The sequence below is a fragment of the Myotis nattereri genome (genome assembly GCF_964212035.1).
Source record: "Myotis nattereri genome assembly, chromosome: 4".
Lineage (NCBI taxonomy): Eukaryota > Metazoa > Chordata > Mammalia > Chiroptera > Vespertilionidae > Myotis > Myotis nattereri.
Window position 1 is genome coordinate 24,498,644 of NC_138079.1, and position 17,388 is coordinate 24,516,031.

General features: G+C 42.0%; 1 protein-coding gene across 1 annotated transcript in view; it reads right to left on the minus strand.

The window, feature by feature from the left end:
• Positions 1-1,401: 1,401 nt before the first annotated feature.
• The window catches only part of DROSHA (drosha ribonuclease III), a 103,999-nt gene continuing 88,012 nt past the window's right edge, over positions 1,402-17,388 (minus strand). Inside the window, exons 28-33 of the mRNA XM_081089710.1 lie at positions 11,204-11,345; positions 9,488-9,570; positions 9,294-9,397; positions 6,910-7,002; positions 5,823-5,869; positions 1,402-1,806 (exon numbers count right to left, since the gene is read on the minus strand). Of these exons, the coding sequence (XP_080945836.1) occupies positions 1,676-1,806; positions 5,823-5,869; positions 6,910-7,002; positions 9,294-9,397; positions 9,488-9,570; positions 11,204-11,345 (600 nt within the window). The 3' untranslated portion in view covers positions 1,402-1,675. The remainder of the gene's footprint in view (positions 1,807-5,822; positions 5,870-6,909; positions 7,003-9,293; positions 9,398-9,487; positions 9,571-11,203; positions 11,346-17,388) is intronic.

Genomic DNA, 17,388 nt, shown 5'->3' on the forward strand with positions numbered 1-17,388 from the left:
TGGTCTGCCGATGCCTCATCATTTAAGGTCTCCCCAAAGAGACCTCCGGCCTCTACGAATAACTGCACTTAACACGGGTGAATTAATGTATGATCTTACACTCTCACTGGCACTTCTCTGATCAGAACTGGGAGGTGAGAGGACTGGGTTGTGTTGGGCAGGAGGCAGGGTGGGAACTGTGGTCATGGGGGCCTGCTGAGTTGTCCATGAGGATAGGTACAGAGCTGGTTGCTGGCCTCACAATTACTCTATAGAGCCAGCAGGGCTAATCTGTGCTGATGGCGTTTGTTAGATTTTAATGCACCAGAGACTCTCCTGTCTTGTGGACTTAACTTCTTCAGGTTTCAAGAGATATTAACATGGAGAGAGAACCCTAGCGGGGACAGAATACTCAAGAGAGGAAATGCCAGAGTCCAAGAAAAAATCGTGAACTGCACGTTGGCTTTGGCATTATTTTGATGCACATGCGGGACTAGTGAAAGTGTGTGTTTAAAAAGAAGTCATGTTTTCCCTGCGTTTGCTCATACATTTTCAGGAACACCTGATGAATCCAGTCTTCTCTCCCTCCCAGTGCTGCTGTCTGTGGGAGAAGGTGGGCAGGGCAACCTTTTCTTACAGGCACCATCTTACATTGTTATGGTTAACAAATTAAAAACCCTATCGAGGTCGTCTCGCTCATGCTTCCCTCTGATGTGTGTGTGCGCGTGCGCGTGTTTTGTTCATTGCTGTTGTAGCCCCAGAGCCTAGAACAGTGCCTGAAATATAGTAGACACTCACTATATATTTGCTAAAATAACGGATGAAAACTCATTCAAAAGAAAGTTTTGCCTTTATTAATAAGAAACCAGTGATGTTCAGTATAAAATAACATTTTTTTAAATGTCATATCTTTTAATATAATGTTAACCCTTTGTTGCAGGGACCACTTTGAACTGATGAGAGCCATGAACCCTCTCTTCCAGCTTCCCACCCACTCACCCAAACCCAAAGACACACATAAAATTTCAGGAGGTTCTGAAACTTCCCTGAAGTCCATCTATAAACTTCTTAAAGGGTCTGGCTTAGAATCATGACTTCATCCCTATTCTAATGACTCAAAGAATATATGTGACTCAAATATGTCTTTCCCTCTCCTGTTAGCCAGTTAAACATTAAAGAGATTCCATCTACAAAGGATTCACTGCTTAGAGAAGGTGAAGTTCAATATTTGCAGCTGAGAACTTGATAAACATCCACATGCAAGCTAAAAAATATGGTTAATAATCCAGAGATTTTTAAAAAAGTATACATGTTAGTAGAGAGTAATCCAAATATCTGGTAAAGTGAATTTTTCACTTGTCAGCTCAAAGTCTCGGGTAATAATCTCAGAGATAGAAAAACAGGATCTACCCACACAGAATAAACTTTTAAAATTTTATTGTTTAAAGAAAAAATATAAGGGAATACACATATCTGCTAAAGTGAAGGTTTCCATTAAAAAGAAATCAAATACCTGGTAATAAAGACCACCCAGCTAAAAACAGAATATAAAACCAGTAAAACAACAATAGTGATTTGACTGGGTTTTATTTCAACCACACACTTCATTCATTGTCTGTAGAAAAACTGGGGTACATCTCAATGGGCAACAGTCACCGTTATTAAGCAAGTAAATACGCCACGATGTCCGTGTCCTTTATTTCTTTATGTCTTCGGTCTCATCTGGCTCTTTCTCTTGATGTTCTCTTTCCCACCTCATTTCTTTTAACTCTTGTCGGTATTTCCGTTCAATGAACCGCTTCTGATGGGCCATCTGGGGAAAGTTATCTGACACGAGGAGATATATTTTATACTTAATAAACGTAGCCACTAGTGCAAACTAAACACACACAAACACATATTCATGTGAAATATAGACAGCTGTCTTTTTTAAGGCAAGAGAAAAAAATGTTGTTCCTTTTCTTCCCCTATTCTTTTATTACTCAGAAATACATGGAGGTCTGGATCAGCATCCCCGATTCTAGATCACAATGTCTGACGTGAACTGGAGTATAAAAAGCGCAGAGACATACAGCAATGTTAAAACACAGACATGCGGCGTCAGAATGACTCCGGGTGGGCGTCTTAGCACAGTTCTCTTAGCAAGCAGTGATTTTCAGGAAGAGAGTAAAGGATATAGCAAAATGGAGTTGTATATTTTCACAAAGCTCGAGGCAAAAACATCAAACAAACAATGATATCATCACACCATTATTTACCAAGAATTAAAGTTTCTGAAAAGAGCAAGAAAAGATCAGATGGGCAAAGGGAGACTACATTCTAAGTCCCTATTTCTGGTCATTCTATTTGTCAAGTTCACCATGAGAAGCCCAGAGCTGCATCAGCAACAGAAACTCAAGGAAAGCACTTGTATCCGTGAAAGGAGACACAGCGCTCAGGGGCAGAGCTGAAGCCAGATTTAGGTTGATATTTGACCCCATGCAAGGGTGCTGACACAGTCGAAACCCTAAGTAAGATTTTAAAATCTTACAATTCACTTGTGGTCTGTGGCGAGTGCAGCAATAGGTAAGAAATCAAGTATGGGATGAGAAATAGTCACTTTACACTCCTAGTCAGCACACACTTCAACAACAAACATCACAATAGGAGATAAGCGTGATGGGAGCCACACAGCTATGCAGTCACTGGGAAAGAGGGCGCTGTCCTGCCCAGGCAAGGCACTGTGAGACACACAGGTATATTTCACATATAAAGTATGAAGAATCAGAGGTATGGGAGCACACAGCATGCCTGGGGAAAAGCATTTTTGTTTCTGTTATGGTTGAAGCATAATAAAAGTGGGTACAAGTATATATCATATTCCTAAGTCCCCACCTTCTATACAGCATCCCATCCTCTCCCCAGATGAGAGAAGGGACAGGGACAGGGTGGCAGAAAAAGCACCTGAAAGGCAGGTGGTGAATCAGTCGAGATCCTGACTATCTGAGAGTCAGTGATTGATTTTAAACAAAAAAAGGAACATAATGGCAACCGTATTTAAGAAATAAAACAGTAATAAAATCCTACCTCCCAAATGATATTAAACTGATTTGATTTTTTTTTTGATGATAGAGTTCTGGCATTTCATAGGTGTCTTTATTTTTTTTTTAACTGATTCTTTTTGTGTTCTATAAAACAGGTTTCAAATACTATAAGTATTTTTAAAGGTATAATTCAAACAAATCCCAAAAAGTCAGCTGTTGAGCAAGTTTCTACTTCCTCAGTAACTTCTATTGTAAAACTTAATCCATAACTAAAACAAAATCCTCTTACTCTGATCTAATCACTGATAAGCTTTTAGAATATGTCCTTATAGCCCCTTTTCCTATGAAGTCCGGTTATACTACACACATACATGCACACTGTAAAAGTGTGTTATGTGTTACACAGACACACAAACACATAAAAGTATGCCCCCTTCCTCCCTTCCACTACCAGAGTACAGTGTACGTATGTTTTATGGATACGCTGGTTTCCACTTATTCTACTACTAGAGGCCTGGTGCACAAAAATTTGTGCACTCGGGGGGTGGGGTCCCTCAGCCCGGCCTGTGCCCTCTCACAGTCTGGGACCCCTCGGGGGATGTCCACCTGCTGGCTTAGGCCCGATCCCCGGGGGGGTCGGGCCTAAGTTGGCAGTCAGACATCCCTCTGGCAGCCCAGGAGCCCTCGGGGGATGTCCACTTGCCAGCGGGGAGCAGGCCTAAGCTGCAGTTGGACATCCTCTGGCTTGTGGCTGAGCAGAGCTCCGCCTGTGGGAAGTCACTGACCACCAGAGGGCAGCTCCTGCATTGAGCGTCTGCCCCCTGGTGGTCAGTGTATGTCACAGTGACCAGTCATTCTGCTGTTAGGGTCAATTTGCATATTACCCTTTTATTATATAGGGTAAGCATTTTCTTGTGTTATTAGCCTTAGAAAGACACAGGGTGGGGCAACAGTAGTTTTACAGTTGTTTGTATGGGAAGTAATATAGTAATTAACACATTGTTTGCGGGTAGTTTTTATCGCGCACTAACAGGTGGCGTGGGCCATTTTTGCTAATTTTTTGCGCAAATGGCAACGTTCAGTAAAATTACGATAACTTTAGTTTACGTATTTATACGTTACCCGCATTCTACCGCTAGTCTATAAAAAACATATTAATACGTGTCCTGCGCTCTACTACCAGTCAACGCTACCAGTCAACGTAAAACATATAAATACGTTTCCCGCATACAATGTGTTAATAAATAATAATACAAGAAGAAACTCTGTTTCGTGTACTCACAACTGTACACCCCTTTTCCACAGTAAGATTGTTGCAGGTTATTCTTAGAATTTTTTGTTAGCTTTCAGTGGTAAAACAGTGCTGGAGGTAAAGCCTATTCTGAGACTGCCCCACACATGCTGGTTGGAGTGAAGTGCTTCAATGGCTGGGAAGCACTTAACAATCTTGTCGTAGAAAAAGGAACCTCACTTGTATTTCAATACATGATTGTGCATTATATATATAACTAGAGGCCCAGTGCACGACATTCATGCACTGGGGGGGGGGGGGGGGGGTAGCGGTGGCGGGGAAGAGTCTTTTGCTGTGGTGGGAAAGGCTCCCAGTACCACAGCTGCGCTTGCCAGCTGTGAGCCCGGCTTTTGGCAGCTTCCGGCTGAGCGGCGCTCTACCTATGGGAGAGCACTGACCACCAGGGGGCAGTTCCTGTGTTGAGTGTCTGCCCCCTGGTGGTCAGTGCATGTCATAGCAACCAGTTGTTCCACTGTTGGGTCAATTTGCATATTAGGGTTGTACAATATAGGTTAGATGTAAAAGTTCCCCACCAGTCAACTGAAACTCTCAGTGAAGATCCCATGATCCCTGGACATGGTAACACCAGCTTCCACCCCACTGCCTCCTCCCTGCTCCCCTTGCCTAGGGAGCTGTGGTCTGCTGGGTTCCCACGCTGCTGGCTCCCTGCTCTTCCTGGAATCCCCCATGGCTGAGAATCTGGGCTCTTCACTGTCAGCTTCCTGCACTCTGCTTTCTCCCACCTTCAGCTGGTACTTGAAGCATAATCGAGCTTGAAGCATAATTGAATAGCTTTGTCATGTTTTGCCACAGGTTCTGCTGTGCAGCACAATACACCTCAGAAGAAAAATTTCTTGTACTTAAACCTTCAATTTACAAAAGACTATGCAGTTCCCTACGTGGCCAATTATGTAATTGAAGTTTCTTCAATCCAGCCATCCCACTCTGGGAGATCTCTCCCACAGAACTAAAAGCACGAGTGTATACATATTTACTGTCAACAGTGGTGAAAAACCAGAAACAAAGTGTCCACCAATAACAAAATAAAGAAAACCTGAATAAACTACGGCTCATTTACAGCATGAACTGTAACGCAAACTGAAGCCACTATACCCGGCAAGGCTGCCCAAAATGAGCAAGGAAAGAGCGATGCACGTAAGTACGTAGATATCCCATTTCCATAAAACAATGGCCAAAAACTAAAAGGAAAAATCCTTTGCATGTGTAAGATTTTAGAAATCTATGGAAAGAAATACATTAGGTTGTTCACATGGGGTACCTGGGCTGAGAATGTGACTCTATGCAAAAAAGGAAAATGAACATCAAAAGGCATTCTGGGGCACTTTTATAAAATTATAAGCCCATTTATACATATCTCACATTCTACTGCACTCTCTGTGAAGACTAATTATGATGAAAAGAAGATCACATTTTATCAGTACTTACCATTTTTCTATTTTCCCATTTTCCTCCCATAAAACACTCATTACATTATGAACATATAATTATAGAAAAAGAGATAGGCTTACATTTTTCAAGTGCATCCATTGCTGCTCCCATTTCCGCCTGCTGGATACTGTTAAATCAAATATAGGTAAGGTACATTTTAATTTAAAGAGGTTTTTTTCAAAAACAAATGGTATGGCTACACATTATACAGGCTGATTTTCATGTTTGGCACATAAAATTTATCTGATTACTTCTACTGTCACATACTGAACTGCAGAGAGGAATATACACAGGGCATGCAGAAATGTCATTTATTTGCTCAAGCCTGTTTCAGTTACTCGTTCCACACTTAGTACTGCAGTAAAATGCCTTCCATTTATATTACATTTGAAGTATTTCCTACTTAAATTTGAATATCCTCAGTGTAAAGCTTAAAGAAGCAAAGAGTAAAAAATATAGGTATAGACAGACTTCTAATCACTTCTCAGTTTAACACATAGATTAAGGGTTCAAAGAAAGGTGATAATACACAAAATTCTTTTCACCTGAAGACATTAGCATTTCCACAAAGCTCGAGTGGCACTAAGAGGTCAAATGCCTAATGGCGTCACACAGGACATTTCTTAAAGTGCTTGCAGCAACGTGGGGTTCTCTGTTGGGCAACTAAAACAGGACAGCCCCGACCTGTGCACCAGATAATGTGGTTTTCTCAAGGTAGCCAAAGCCCCTTCAGCAATGGCATTTCCAACATCCAAGGCAGATGCTCAAGTTTGGGGGCTGGGTGTGGTGGAGACATTAATCCTTGAGATTAACTTTATTACCCTGGAACGTTCTATACCAGTGATGGCGAACCTTTTGAGCTCGGCGTGTCAGCATTTTGAAAAACCCTAACTTAACTCTGGTGCCGTGTCACATATAGAAATTTTTTGATATTTGCAACCATAGTAAAACAAAGACTTATATTTTTGATATTTATTTTATATATTTAAATGCCATTTAACAAAGAAAAATCAACCAAAAAAATGAGTTCGCGTGTCACCTCTGACAAGCGTGTCATAGGTTCACCATCACTGAGATATACTCTAATTTAAACAAGACAGACTGCAGAGTTTGAAAATGCCAAGCAGGGACTTCTCATGTGAAGAGATTAAACGCAACTTCTCCTACCTTGGTCCCTTCCCACAGCCTATTCTTTCTCCCTTGAAGTAAACAGCCACCGTGTAGGTTCTAGCGTGGGATGGCCCCACCGTTTGCAGAGTCCTGAGAGGGAAAGGGAAGAAAATCAATTATGGCAAAGTGTTATTTAGTTGTTATTGCTAATATGTAACTCCAAGAAAAACATGTATTTATTGCTTAGACAGAGGAAGGAAAAAGTAATATGAAAATTAAAGGAGTAAATTTTGTATTTGCTAAGCCTGACAAATATAGAGAGCTTTTTTTGAAATAGGAAATTTAAAAAATTCTAACACGGATTTGTATGCATTTCCCGCTAAAGTATAAATAGTATAAGTCATAAATAGTATCTGAAGGCTAACAGTGAGTTGGAAAATAGTTTTAAGCAATGTCGAAGCCTGCATATCCCAAGTTTCATAAAATGAACTTTTCTCAGTGAAAAGGGAACCATATTGGTCTGTTCATTGTTCAGTGCTCAGCACAGCTAAAACAATAAGTATCTGGGTAATACACCTCGAGCCACGTCTGAATGGTTTCACATCCTTTATGGACTCCTCCTGATGTCTCTTATCCTATCTGAAAGATCGGAAAATGTATTTAATTTCTGAAACATCCGAGATCGTTTCAGAGGCATGCTATAATGCTGAGCACACAAGTGCCAAAAAACAAAACTCTAGGTACTCTGCATTTTAATGACGTGGTGCAGATCTCAAATGTGGGGAAACTGATAACTTCGTGGAAAAGGGAAATTAAAAAGTAGCCGACAAAAGAAAATGGAACGGGCCCGTTAATCTTGGAAAAACTATGTTAAACAAGCCCTTCATCTCGATGAGGGACAAGCTCACCTGGGCTTTCACTGGGGATTTATGAGAAGGGAGCCGTCATTTCCTGTGTGTTTACATCTCCGTGGGATGAAAGCACGCGGCGGCTGAAAGGTAGCACTTATTACAGTAATCATGCCTGCGCCACTGGAAGTTTATCTTCCCCAGTTTGTTTCTTCAGCTTTAATTATCACTTTGATGAGGAAAGACTCGGAGCCTTTCATGTAATACAGTTGGGATACTCATTATGCTTATTAGGCACATATGAAAGTACTATTTCTAAACACTAGGAGTTTTTCTCTCCAGTAAAGGAAACATTGTTTAGCAGTGACAGTTTCTTGGGACACTGTATAGTAGCTTTCTGTGGGTGACAAAAATTTCTCCTGGCCTCATTTTTTCTTTTAGGGAGAAAGCCTGTATTGTGTTGTGACTGTTAAATAACAACATATAAAAGGATTTAAAATTCCCTGTTGCCACTCGGTGTTTTTTCTTGAGTTTTCGGAAGTTGGAAAAGGTCGGAGGCAAGGGGGCTTCTATTCCATATGGAATAATCACACAAGTGTGTGTGCCCGCAACCTTGTGTGTATAGACAAGCGGTGAACCAGTACTGGGACTGGGTTTTTATATCCTCAAAAACGCACATCCAGATAACGCTTTGGGAGGCACCCCACCTATTTGGATAATTCTTCCTTTTTGTAATTCCTCTTTGAAATCACCTTCTGAATCAACGTGTGAGCGCCTCAAGATAATTACTCGGCTTCTGAGTCAAACCTGCTGTTTTCATCAAAGCTGGGGTTATGTGTATAGTGCCCTGCATTCCTATTGAATTTCTGGTTATCACACAAAGAATAAAGATTTGTCACTAACGATACTCTAAAGTACAAGGCTGCTTTTGATACACATTCTGAGAAGAAAAGTTCCAAATATTTGAATAACAGCAGCAATGAGAACTGCCCGCTTCTTACAATGACGGCCTGAGAGAGCGAATCTGTCAGGCCACAGGGAGAGGCTGACAGGCTGCAAGGAGGTGGACAGGGACACTCAAGTCCTGTTACTAATTAAGCAGACACAATCTTCCAATCCAGACACACAGCAGAGGTTACAAGAAATAAGAAGACAGCCCGGCCTGTGGTTGACCATTGACCTATGAACCAGGAGGTCATGGTTCGATTCCTGGTCAGGGCACATGCCCAGGTTGCGGGTTCAATCCCCAGTAGGGGGAATGCAGGAGGCAGCCAATCAATGATTGTCTCATCATTGATGTTTCTCACTGCTCTCATCTCGGTCTCCTAACCTTCATATGTCTTCCTCACAGGGAGTAGTTCTAACACCATTATAGAGATGGGAAAAGCTTAGATAATCAAATGTGACCCACTTACTTTGGGCGGTAAGACTGAGAGGCCCAAAGAGTTTCAGTGTTGGGCCAAGTGCGAGTTAAGAAGTCTCAATCTGGGGCCCTGATCACAGTCACCCACAGTGACTAGTTTTCCCTCCACACAACCAGAGCATCATCTCTAAGCTCCTGGAACGGATGGCCTGTGGGCCGCGAGTACTCACTTGTACAGAGGAATGTCTGGTTCTTTTCCTTCCGTCCTAAGTGTCAGACAACACTGCTGAAGCTGGGATTTGGGGTCATTCCAATCCTGATTCAAAATGAACTCCTGTAGCAAGTCCCCAAAGAGCATTTAGTAATGGTTTTGGGATCACCATGTGGAACACATACAAGCAATATAAATTTTATATGAGCTTACTTTTAATCGTGGGAAGAAACAAACATTCATGAAAGTATGAACATATTCCAAATCCTTGTCAATGTACAATGCTGCAATAAATGCTGAAAAAGAGAACATTTAAAAATAAATATAATGCACTGCCATCTACCAGGAAGATGAAATTACCATTTCATCTTTCTTTAAACAAGAACTCTTTATCACTAATATCAGAAGCAACAATATAGGTGTGTGATTAAGATGCAAAGTCATGAGGTACAAAGACCAAATTAAGTTTGGCTAAGGACTAAATTATGTTAGTTAAGATGATAGACTAAATGCTACTGTACATCAGGGGAAGAATGATATCTGGAAACACAACTGTGTTAACATCAAATAAAACTTGAAGACCAGATCTGACACCAGAATGAGCACATCCTTGCGGCCTGCCATTCTCAACACCAATCTTGAGGAGGTCACCCATTTACAAAGGTCTGAGCTACATTTCAGGAACAGAAATGAGACTATTTATAGATTCAATCTGCTCAAACACAGAGAAATGTAATACTGGACTTAATGACTATAACAATATATCTAACTTTCCATTAATAAATGGTGATCTCAAAGATAATTTCATTAAAAGTTACTTTAACCAAGTAAACAAATGGCGAGTTTTTATTTTATCTTTTTTAATATATTTTATTGATTTTTTAGAGAGAGGAAGGGAGAGAGATAGAGAGTTGGAAACATTGATGAGAGAGAAACATCAATCAGATGCCTCCTGCACACTCCCTACTGGGGATGTGCCCGCAACCAAGGTACATGCCCTTGACCAGAATCGAACCTGGGACCCCTGAGTCCGCAGGCCGACGCTCCATCCACTGAGCCAAACTGATTAGGGCCAAATGGCAAGTTTTTAAAAGAATAAAAATAGCTTTCATTGAGCTTAAAAAAAATAAAAAATAAAGCCAGTGGGAATGTTCTCTAAACTTAATTGTTTAATAATTTTAATCTTTAAGATACTTTATTTGAATTGAAAAACAAGTTTTTTTTAGGTTAATTAGTCAGACCGCCTTTACACTTTGTAAATGAGCAGCTTTTGAATAGTAGACTTTAATATCTGTATATAATTCCAATTGTCAAATATACACTAACATTAAAAAGTTTCAAGGCTCGGGGTATGGCCCACTTATTTTTAAGTATTATCAGAAACAATAAGTTATATGTATAATCCTTTAGTTAGCTATAACAGGATTATTCATAATGCCAACAGACCATATCAGGAAGTGTAAAATATGACATTTGTCCATAGAGCTTTGAGCTCATTCAAAACAATAGTTATTAGTTTTAGTATTTAGTGAGTAAATTATCTTTCTTTCTTCTATGACCCTATATAAAGGCTGCTGGGCGGCAAAAAAAGATCTGATTCACTATTACAATCTTCATATGCTGTTACTGTTTCCCACAGGGATGTGGTGGTTGAGCATTAGGGTGGAGGGGTGTGGAGGGGGGTGGAGGGGGGTGCGGGGTGCACCAGTGAACACAGACTGAACATAAAATGCATTATTCAAATGCCTTAATTTCAAATTATTCTCCTTTAAATAAGCTTTGGAGGAAATCATAAATACAAATTAAAATAGGAAAGAGGTGTCTTTAGTCAGAACATAATAATAATGAGAAAAAGGAAGATGAATGTTGGTCCTTTTGATTTCAACTTTGAATTTGCAGGCTCAAACGGCTTCCTGCTGTAGGACTCACATTCCAGAAGGTCTGCCAGCGTCTTGGTCCTCAGGGCCACGGGCCGCTTGGTCTTGTCGTTGGTGATGGCGTACTCCTGCATGCCCAGCTCCTCCGCCACCTTGGCCTGGGTCCTGTTATTCACCAGAGAGCTTCGCAGCAACTGGCCAAAGGAACGGAGGTGCAGTTAGAAACCATTTCACTTCTGGTGTCTCTCTTGCTCCTGGTGTCGGGACCAAGCAGCCTGAGACCGACAGAGGAAGTGACTATTTAAGTCTTCAGGCCCCCCCCCCCCGCCCCCCCCACACACACCCCAGCAGCAGTGACAAACTCCATACACTCCGAACTTCTCCCTAATGGCTCCCTCTACTCCAGGACTTTACCTGACTGACATTTAAATAGCTCATTTGGTTGTTTAGTTGCAGTGGCCAGTGTTGCTGGGTATGCTGTACTATTTTAAAGGTCATAGCTTCCATTAAGTGTAATGCTATTAAACGAAGGAGCATTAAAATTATGTAAAATCAACTTTACTGAAGTATAATTTACATACAATAAAACTCACCATTTAAGTACAGTCAGATGAGTTTTGACAACCTTCTATGGTTCCATCACCCCAAACAAGTTCCCTGTGGTTCTTTGAAATCAAGTAATACAACCCGCCTCCCACCCAGCAAACTCCACTTGCTTTCTACCACGGAGCATTAGTTTTAAAAGAGCATTTTTAAAAAGTCTAAAGTAAGCCTCGAGTTTTGTGGCACTAATGCTAATTTTGATATTACAGTATTTGGGGAAGTGATGATTTAGTAAGTACCACTTGAAATATTTAAATTATTTACTACATTTTACTTTTATTATTTTAAAGGTTACTACTACATATCCTGAGTTACAGTTTTTCACACTGAGACCCTTTATCTGTAATCAGGTGAAAATATAATTTTCATAGTTTAACTTCAGGAACTCAAAACAAAAATTTCTATGAAGAATTTCAGTGAACTAGAGTCCTCTATTACTATCCAAGTAGTAACACTAAGCAGTGCGTGAAAATTACGCAATTAACCCATGGGAGAGGTGCCCATAAAACATGCCTGGTTTGGGATTTTAACACTCACTAACCACTCATACTAGAGGGAGAGAGGAGGGAGACACATGGCAGGAGGGGTAGATACACAGATGGGACTCGCCCAGCAAATCTGAAAATAAGCGTCCCCAATCTCTCAGATATGGGGGAATAATGTATCAATAGCTAGGACTTTTCTATCAACAGATATAACAAATTCTTCGTCTGTTACAATTCCTCGCTGTTTAGAAACACCCCTGGCACCAGGGCCAAGGAGCCAGCAGGAAGCAGCTGCGAGCGGGACTGGTTTTATATCATCCCCCCACCGCTCCAAATCCCACTTTATTAGATGCAAGTTTTATGCTCTGTGGCTCCATCGTGTCAACTAAGCTTATGAAAATCTGGATTTATTCTCAATGCTTGAGATTGCATCCTTGACAATAGATAAATAAGAAACAATATGTTCTTAATTTGTCTGACAATGATTCATGAAGCAGAATTACAACTTGATCTTCATAAGCCATGCTTGCTGTTGAGTTACAGACTATTTATTCTTCGCTTGTATTTGCTCCCATCCTTCTCCTATTTCTCCCAACTCTTTTCTTCAATATAGTGTTTCATTAAAACTAATATCCACGGAGAAGCTCAAAATTAAAAAGGCCTAGCACATAACATTAATAGGAGACCCAACCAAGAAGGGAGTCCACCAGCCTAATATCTTGTAATTATAGAATAACTGAGCCGGAAGGGAGACATCCTTTTTGGTTTGGATTTCTGCTGGCAGGGGCAGGGTTCTCCAAGCAGAGGCCCTGGGGGAGTAGGAGGGCTATTTTGAAAATATGGCTATGCTGAGCAAGTCGGGTTCTCTCTCAATATGTGAGTTTGCTGAGAGGAGAAAACTCTTAGGCTGCAATAGGGAGGTTCCATGCCTCAGAATCAACAAGCCTGATGCACACATGAGCACCGATCACCGGGCCCCCACGGCCACCTGCCAGCGCAGGGCCCACCCAGTGCTGTGCAGCAACACTGTCTGCAGGGAAGGAAGAAAGCAGTGAAGATGATACAGGAACGCTCGGGTTTTATTTAAAATACACCCTGACAGGTCTCCAAGCAGCAGGATGGCCAGTAGAAAATGAGATCTTCTGTCAAGACTCAGAGCCTGAACTAAGTCATTGGGCGGTGGGGGGGGGGGGGGGGGGGAAGCTGTAAGTCACCCATATTTTTAGAGTCAGTACAAATTTAGATGAGTTGAAAAGAGGTAAGACCTCACGCTTTACCTACACACAAAGTCTGAATGGCAATACTTTAAATGACAACTTGCACCCTTGGCCTTTGCTGGACTCTGCTTCCTAAGGAACCGTGCTGCTTGCCAACCAGTGGGACCAAGGGGACAGCAAGGCAGGACACCCCAAGGTCATGGCAGCGCAGCGTGCTGTGTGGAGGCCGAGGCTGGGCTACGCCCTGTGCTGAGAGCTGAGGCCCACCAGACGATCAGCAACCCAGGCAGCCCTCTGGGGAATGCTAACCTCTGAGGAATCCACACACAGACCGGCCACTGTGACACGCCGGGGAAGCTGCGGTGACAGCGCCAGCCCTGGAGGACCTGCCCCAGTACAAACGTTTCAGAGGCTCACTGACTGTTACCTCAGGCACTTTTGAGACATGGTGCTCAGACCGCTTCCAAGGACCAAGGAATTCGAATTTCTGGGGATGGGACCTGAACATATGCATTTAAAATTTTTTTCATGTAGCTGGATTCTGACTAATATTGAGTCAGAACTGAAAAAGAATGAGTCTGCCAGGAGAGTGGGTGCTGTGGTCTGAATCTCTGTGTCCCCCTAAAATGCGTATGTTGAAATCCTAACCCCTAAAGATGATGGTTTCGGGGCCTTTAGGAGGTGATTAGGTCACGAGGGTGCAGGCCTCATGAATGGGATTAATGCCCTTATCAACGAAGCCCCAGAGAGCTCTCCAGCCGCTTCCTCATGTTAGTATACAATGAAAGTCTGCACTCGCGAGAGGGCCCTCACCTGACCATGTGGGTACTGTGACCTTGGACTTCCGGCCTCCAGAACTGTGAGCAACCAATTACTGTTCATGAGCCACCCAGCCTGTGGTATTTTGTTACAGCAGCCTGGATGGACGAGACGGTGGGGAAGGGTTTTCCAGGAAGAGGGAACCGCTCTGGGGACCTGACACAGCACGGTGATTACTGGGTGGAAGTGGAGGAGAAGCCAGAGCCGAGTGCAGGAGGGCTAACACAGGCGAGGCTGGCCGGCCTCCTGGCAGAGAGGGCCTGTGGGTGATACAGAGAACTCTGCACTTTCCTGCTCTGGGGAGGAATCCCAAAAGGTGTCAAAAGGGGGCAGTGGCAAAGACTTTTTTTATTTCAGAGAGATGATTTTTGAAGGGGTGGATGAATATGAAGGGGCAAGACATGAGGTTAGAAAGCCTGCAGATGTTGATGCTATAAATATCTGTTTTTTACTTTTTAGTAGTTTAGAAAACAAACATTAAGCACCCAATTGGGCATGCGATAGCTATCAAGACTATTTTGCAAACATTGCCTCCTGTTAGATATGTAGTAAAAAGTAAAAGACTTAGCGCCAGGCTGCCTGGGCTCAAACTTACTGCTTCCTGGCTAAGTGACCCAGTGTGAGTTCCCATCTCTCTAAGGCTCGGTTTCTGCATCTATTTAATGGGGGAAGTAGCACCTGCCACACGGGGTGGTAATGAGGATTCGAGTGAACAAATATACAATCCAAGTACAAGGACCAGCACATAATAGACACCCAGCAATGTTTGCTGCCACTGTTATCGATAATAGCATCATCACTAGGTAAGATATGCTTCCTCTCTGGTTATAGCAAAAAGGTTATAGGAAGTTGTAGGAATCCTTGTGAATTTGTCTTCTGTAGAACGTTCTATATACCTATCCACTCACTGTCTCCAAAGCTCTCCATTTTACCAAATGCTAAGCTGTCTTCCTTTTTAACCAACCGCCGCTCCCCCCCCCCCCAATTATTTTTATTTGAAATCACCAGAAAACATGAAAAAAGCTGTAGTCCGGGCTCTCTGTAAAGCTGAGAAAAAAGCTGCTGAGTTCCTGATGCACTGGCAGGGACCCAAATAAATATCCCAAATCTCAAACTCTGTTTCTGAGAATTCAGGATGTTTTCTATTATCTCAGCACAGCAGTCTTTTATAATTAGTTTAAACCTTAAATTTTAATGAGGAAAAGGTTTATTGGTTTAAAACAAATAAAAAAACCATATTGGCATTCCTCCTTCAACCACTCTCTCCGTTCTCCATGCTGAAGAGGAACCCACAGCTGTGGGACACGAGCTACCAGAGGGCCACCTGGTGTGAAATAAGTAGACTGTGATTACTATTTGGAGGACTTTAATACGAGAGCATGGGGTGAAAGCCGAATGTATCATTAGAAGTGACAGGGATGTGCCGCACAGGTCTATTACACTAGGAGTGTCGCCAGATGCTCTTCATTTCCCGTGGTAACTAAAGAAAAGGTACACAAATGCGAGCAGGCAGGATGCAGAAGGCAAATTATACCAGTGACAGAAATTTTCACCCAGGAGGCTGTGGAATCTATCCTCTCAAGGAGATCTTGTGGATAGGGTACCGTTTGTCTGAATGATTTATGCTTAGTGCTCTGGAGGTGGCAGGAGGGGATTAGATCACCGGTTTTCAAACTTTTTATTTGTAATCCTTGCTTTCTCATTCTCCCAAATTATTCCACTGAAAAGAAAAAATTCTGCAAGTTCACCTTGCTAGTGCACACCACCATAGTAGGCATGGGGTTAGCAACTATTTTTAGCTCAGTATCTTAGAGTAAAGGTTGAGAAGAATGAAAGAATTAAAACTTGAAAAGTTAAAACCTGAAAATGTGGGAAGACAGGCATTTCGGTCGGAGTAAACGCTCTTTGTGTCCCTCTTACTATACTTACCCTTACTCTACTGGGTAGGTTCTACCCAAAAAAACAAAAACTTCAGTCTATGAATTAGAACTACTTCCTTCTACATTCCAATCAAATTCGGTCACCCTAGAACAATTACATAAGCCCAACGTTCCTCCCCAAGAGGCCATTTTGACTTGAACTTGTAAAACACTATGTTTTTCCTCATCAGCATTCAAAACCTGAAAACCATGATTTCATTTGCTCAGCTGTCCTTATTCACCGTAAAACCAGTGTGCAAGGCAATGGCTCAAGGCTAACTAATGCCTCTCAGTGCGAATTACTGGCTGTGTGTTCTTTAATCACAATAATGAATAATTTGCCATCACCCTCCAAGAAATTCAACTGTAACAAATAATCCCCCACAATTTTTAATTAATTTTAACCTTTAGACATTCCTAAATAAGTTTTCAGCTTCTTTTCTGAAACATGAAACAACGGCCACTTCCCTCCACTGCCACTTCCACTTCCTTCTTTATCAAATATGTACAGGGACCAACCATATGTCAGGCCCTGCTGGGCATACAGTAGTAAATAAAAACATGCTCTTGCGGAACTTGCAGGTTAGCGGGACAGGCAAACTGGAAGGAAAGCACGTGAGGTTTTGACTGGGGCCACCGGGGAAAGCGTCCCCGGAATCCAGAACTCCCGTCAGAACTGACATCTGATGAAACTGAAGCGAGGGCTGGAAGCAGAACGGGCTGCAGGCAGAAGAACAGGCTAAGAAACAGTAGCTAAAGAGGCGAGAGGGAACCCAAGAAAGTGCAGTGTGACAGAAGCCAATGCGAGATAGTGCTTCCCGAGGGAGGAAGCAAGCGCTCTCACCACTGAGAGTTAGTGAAATATGTGTTTAACTGATGACAGATCATCTTTGTTTTGCCAGCAGGTCTGTTGGTCCTATTGACTTTTACCAATGCTTTCTGTGAATATGGTTAATTAAAACCATTATATAATAATTTTGCCATTTGTTAACATCTTTCTAATAAGCTATCCAAAAACTGTCATTTTAAGACAGCAAGGCTGATGAACACATTTTGAATAAAACTACAGTTATGGTATTGAAATGATTTTGGAAAAAATACAAAACCAGAGTTACTATCATAGTCCTGGTTTTATTTTTATCCAGGCCTTGGACAGAACAACTTTCTGAGTTTTGGTTTCAATGCTGGGGTAGG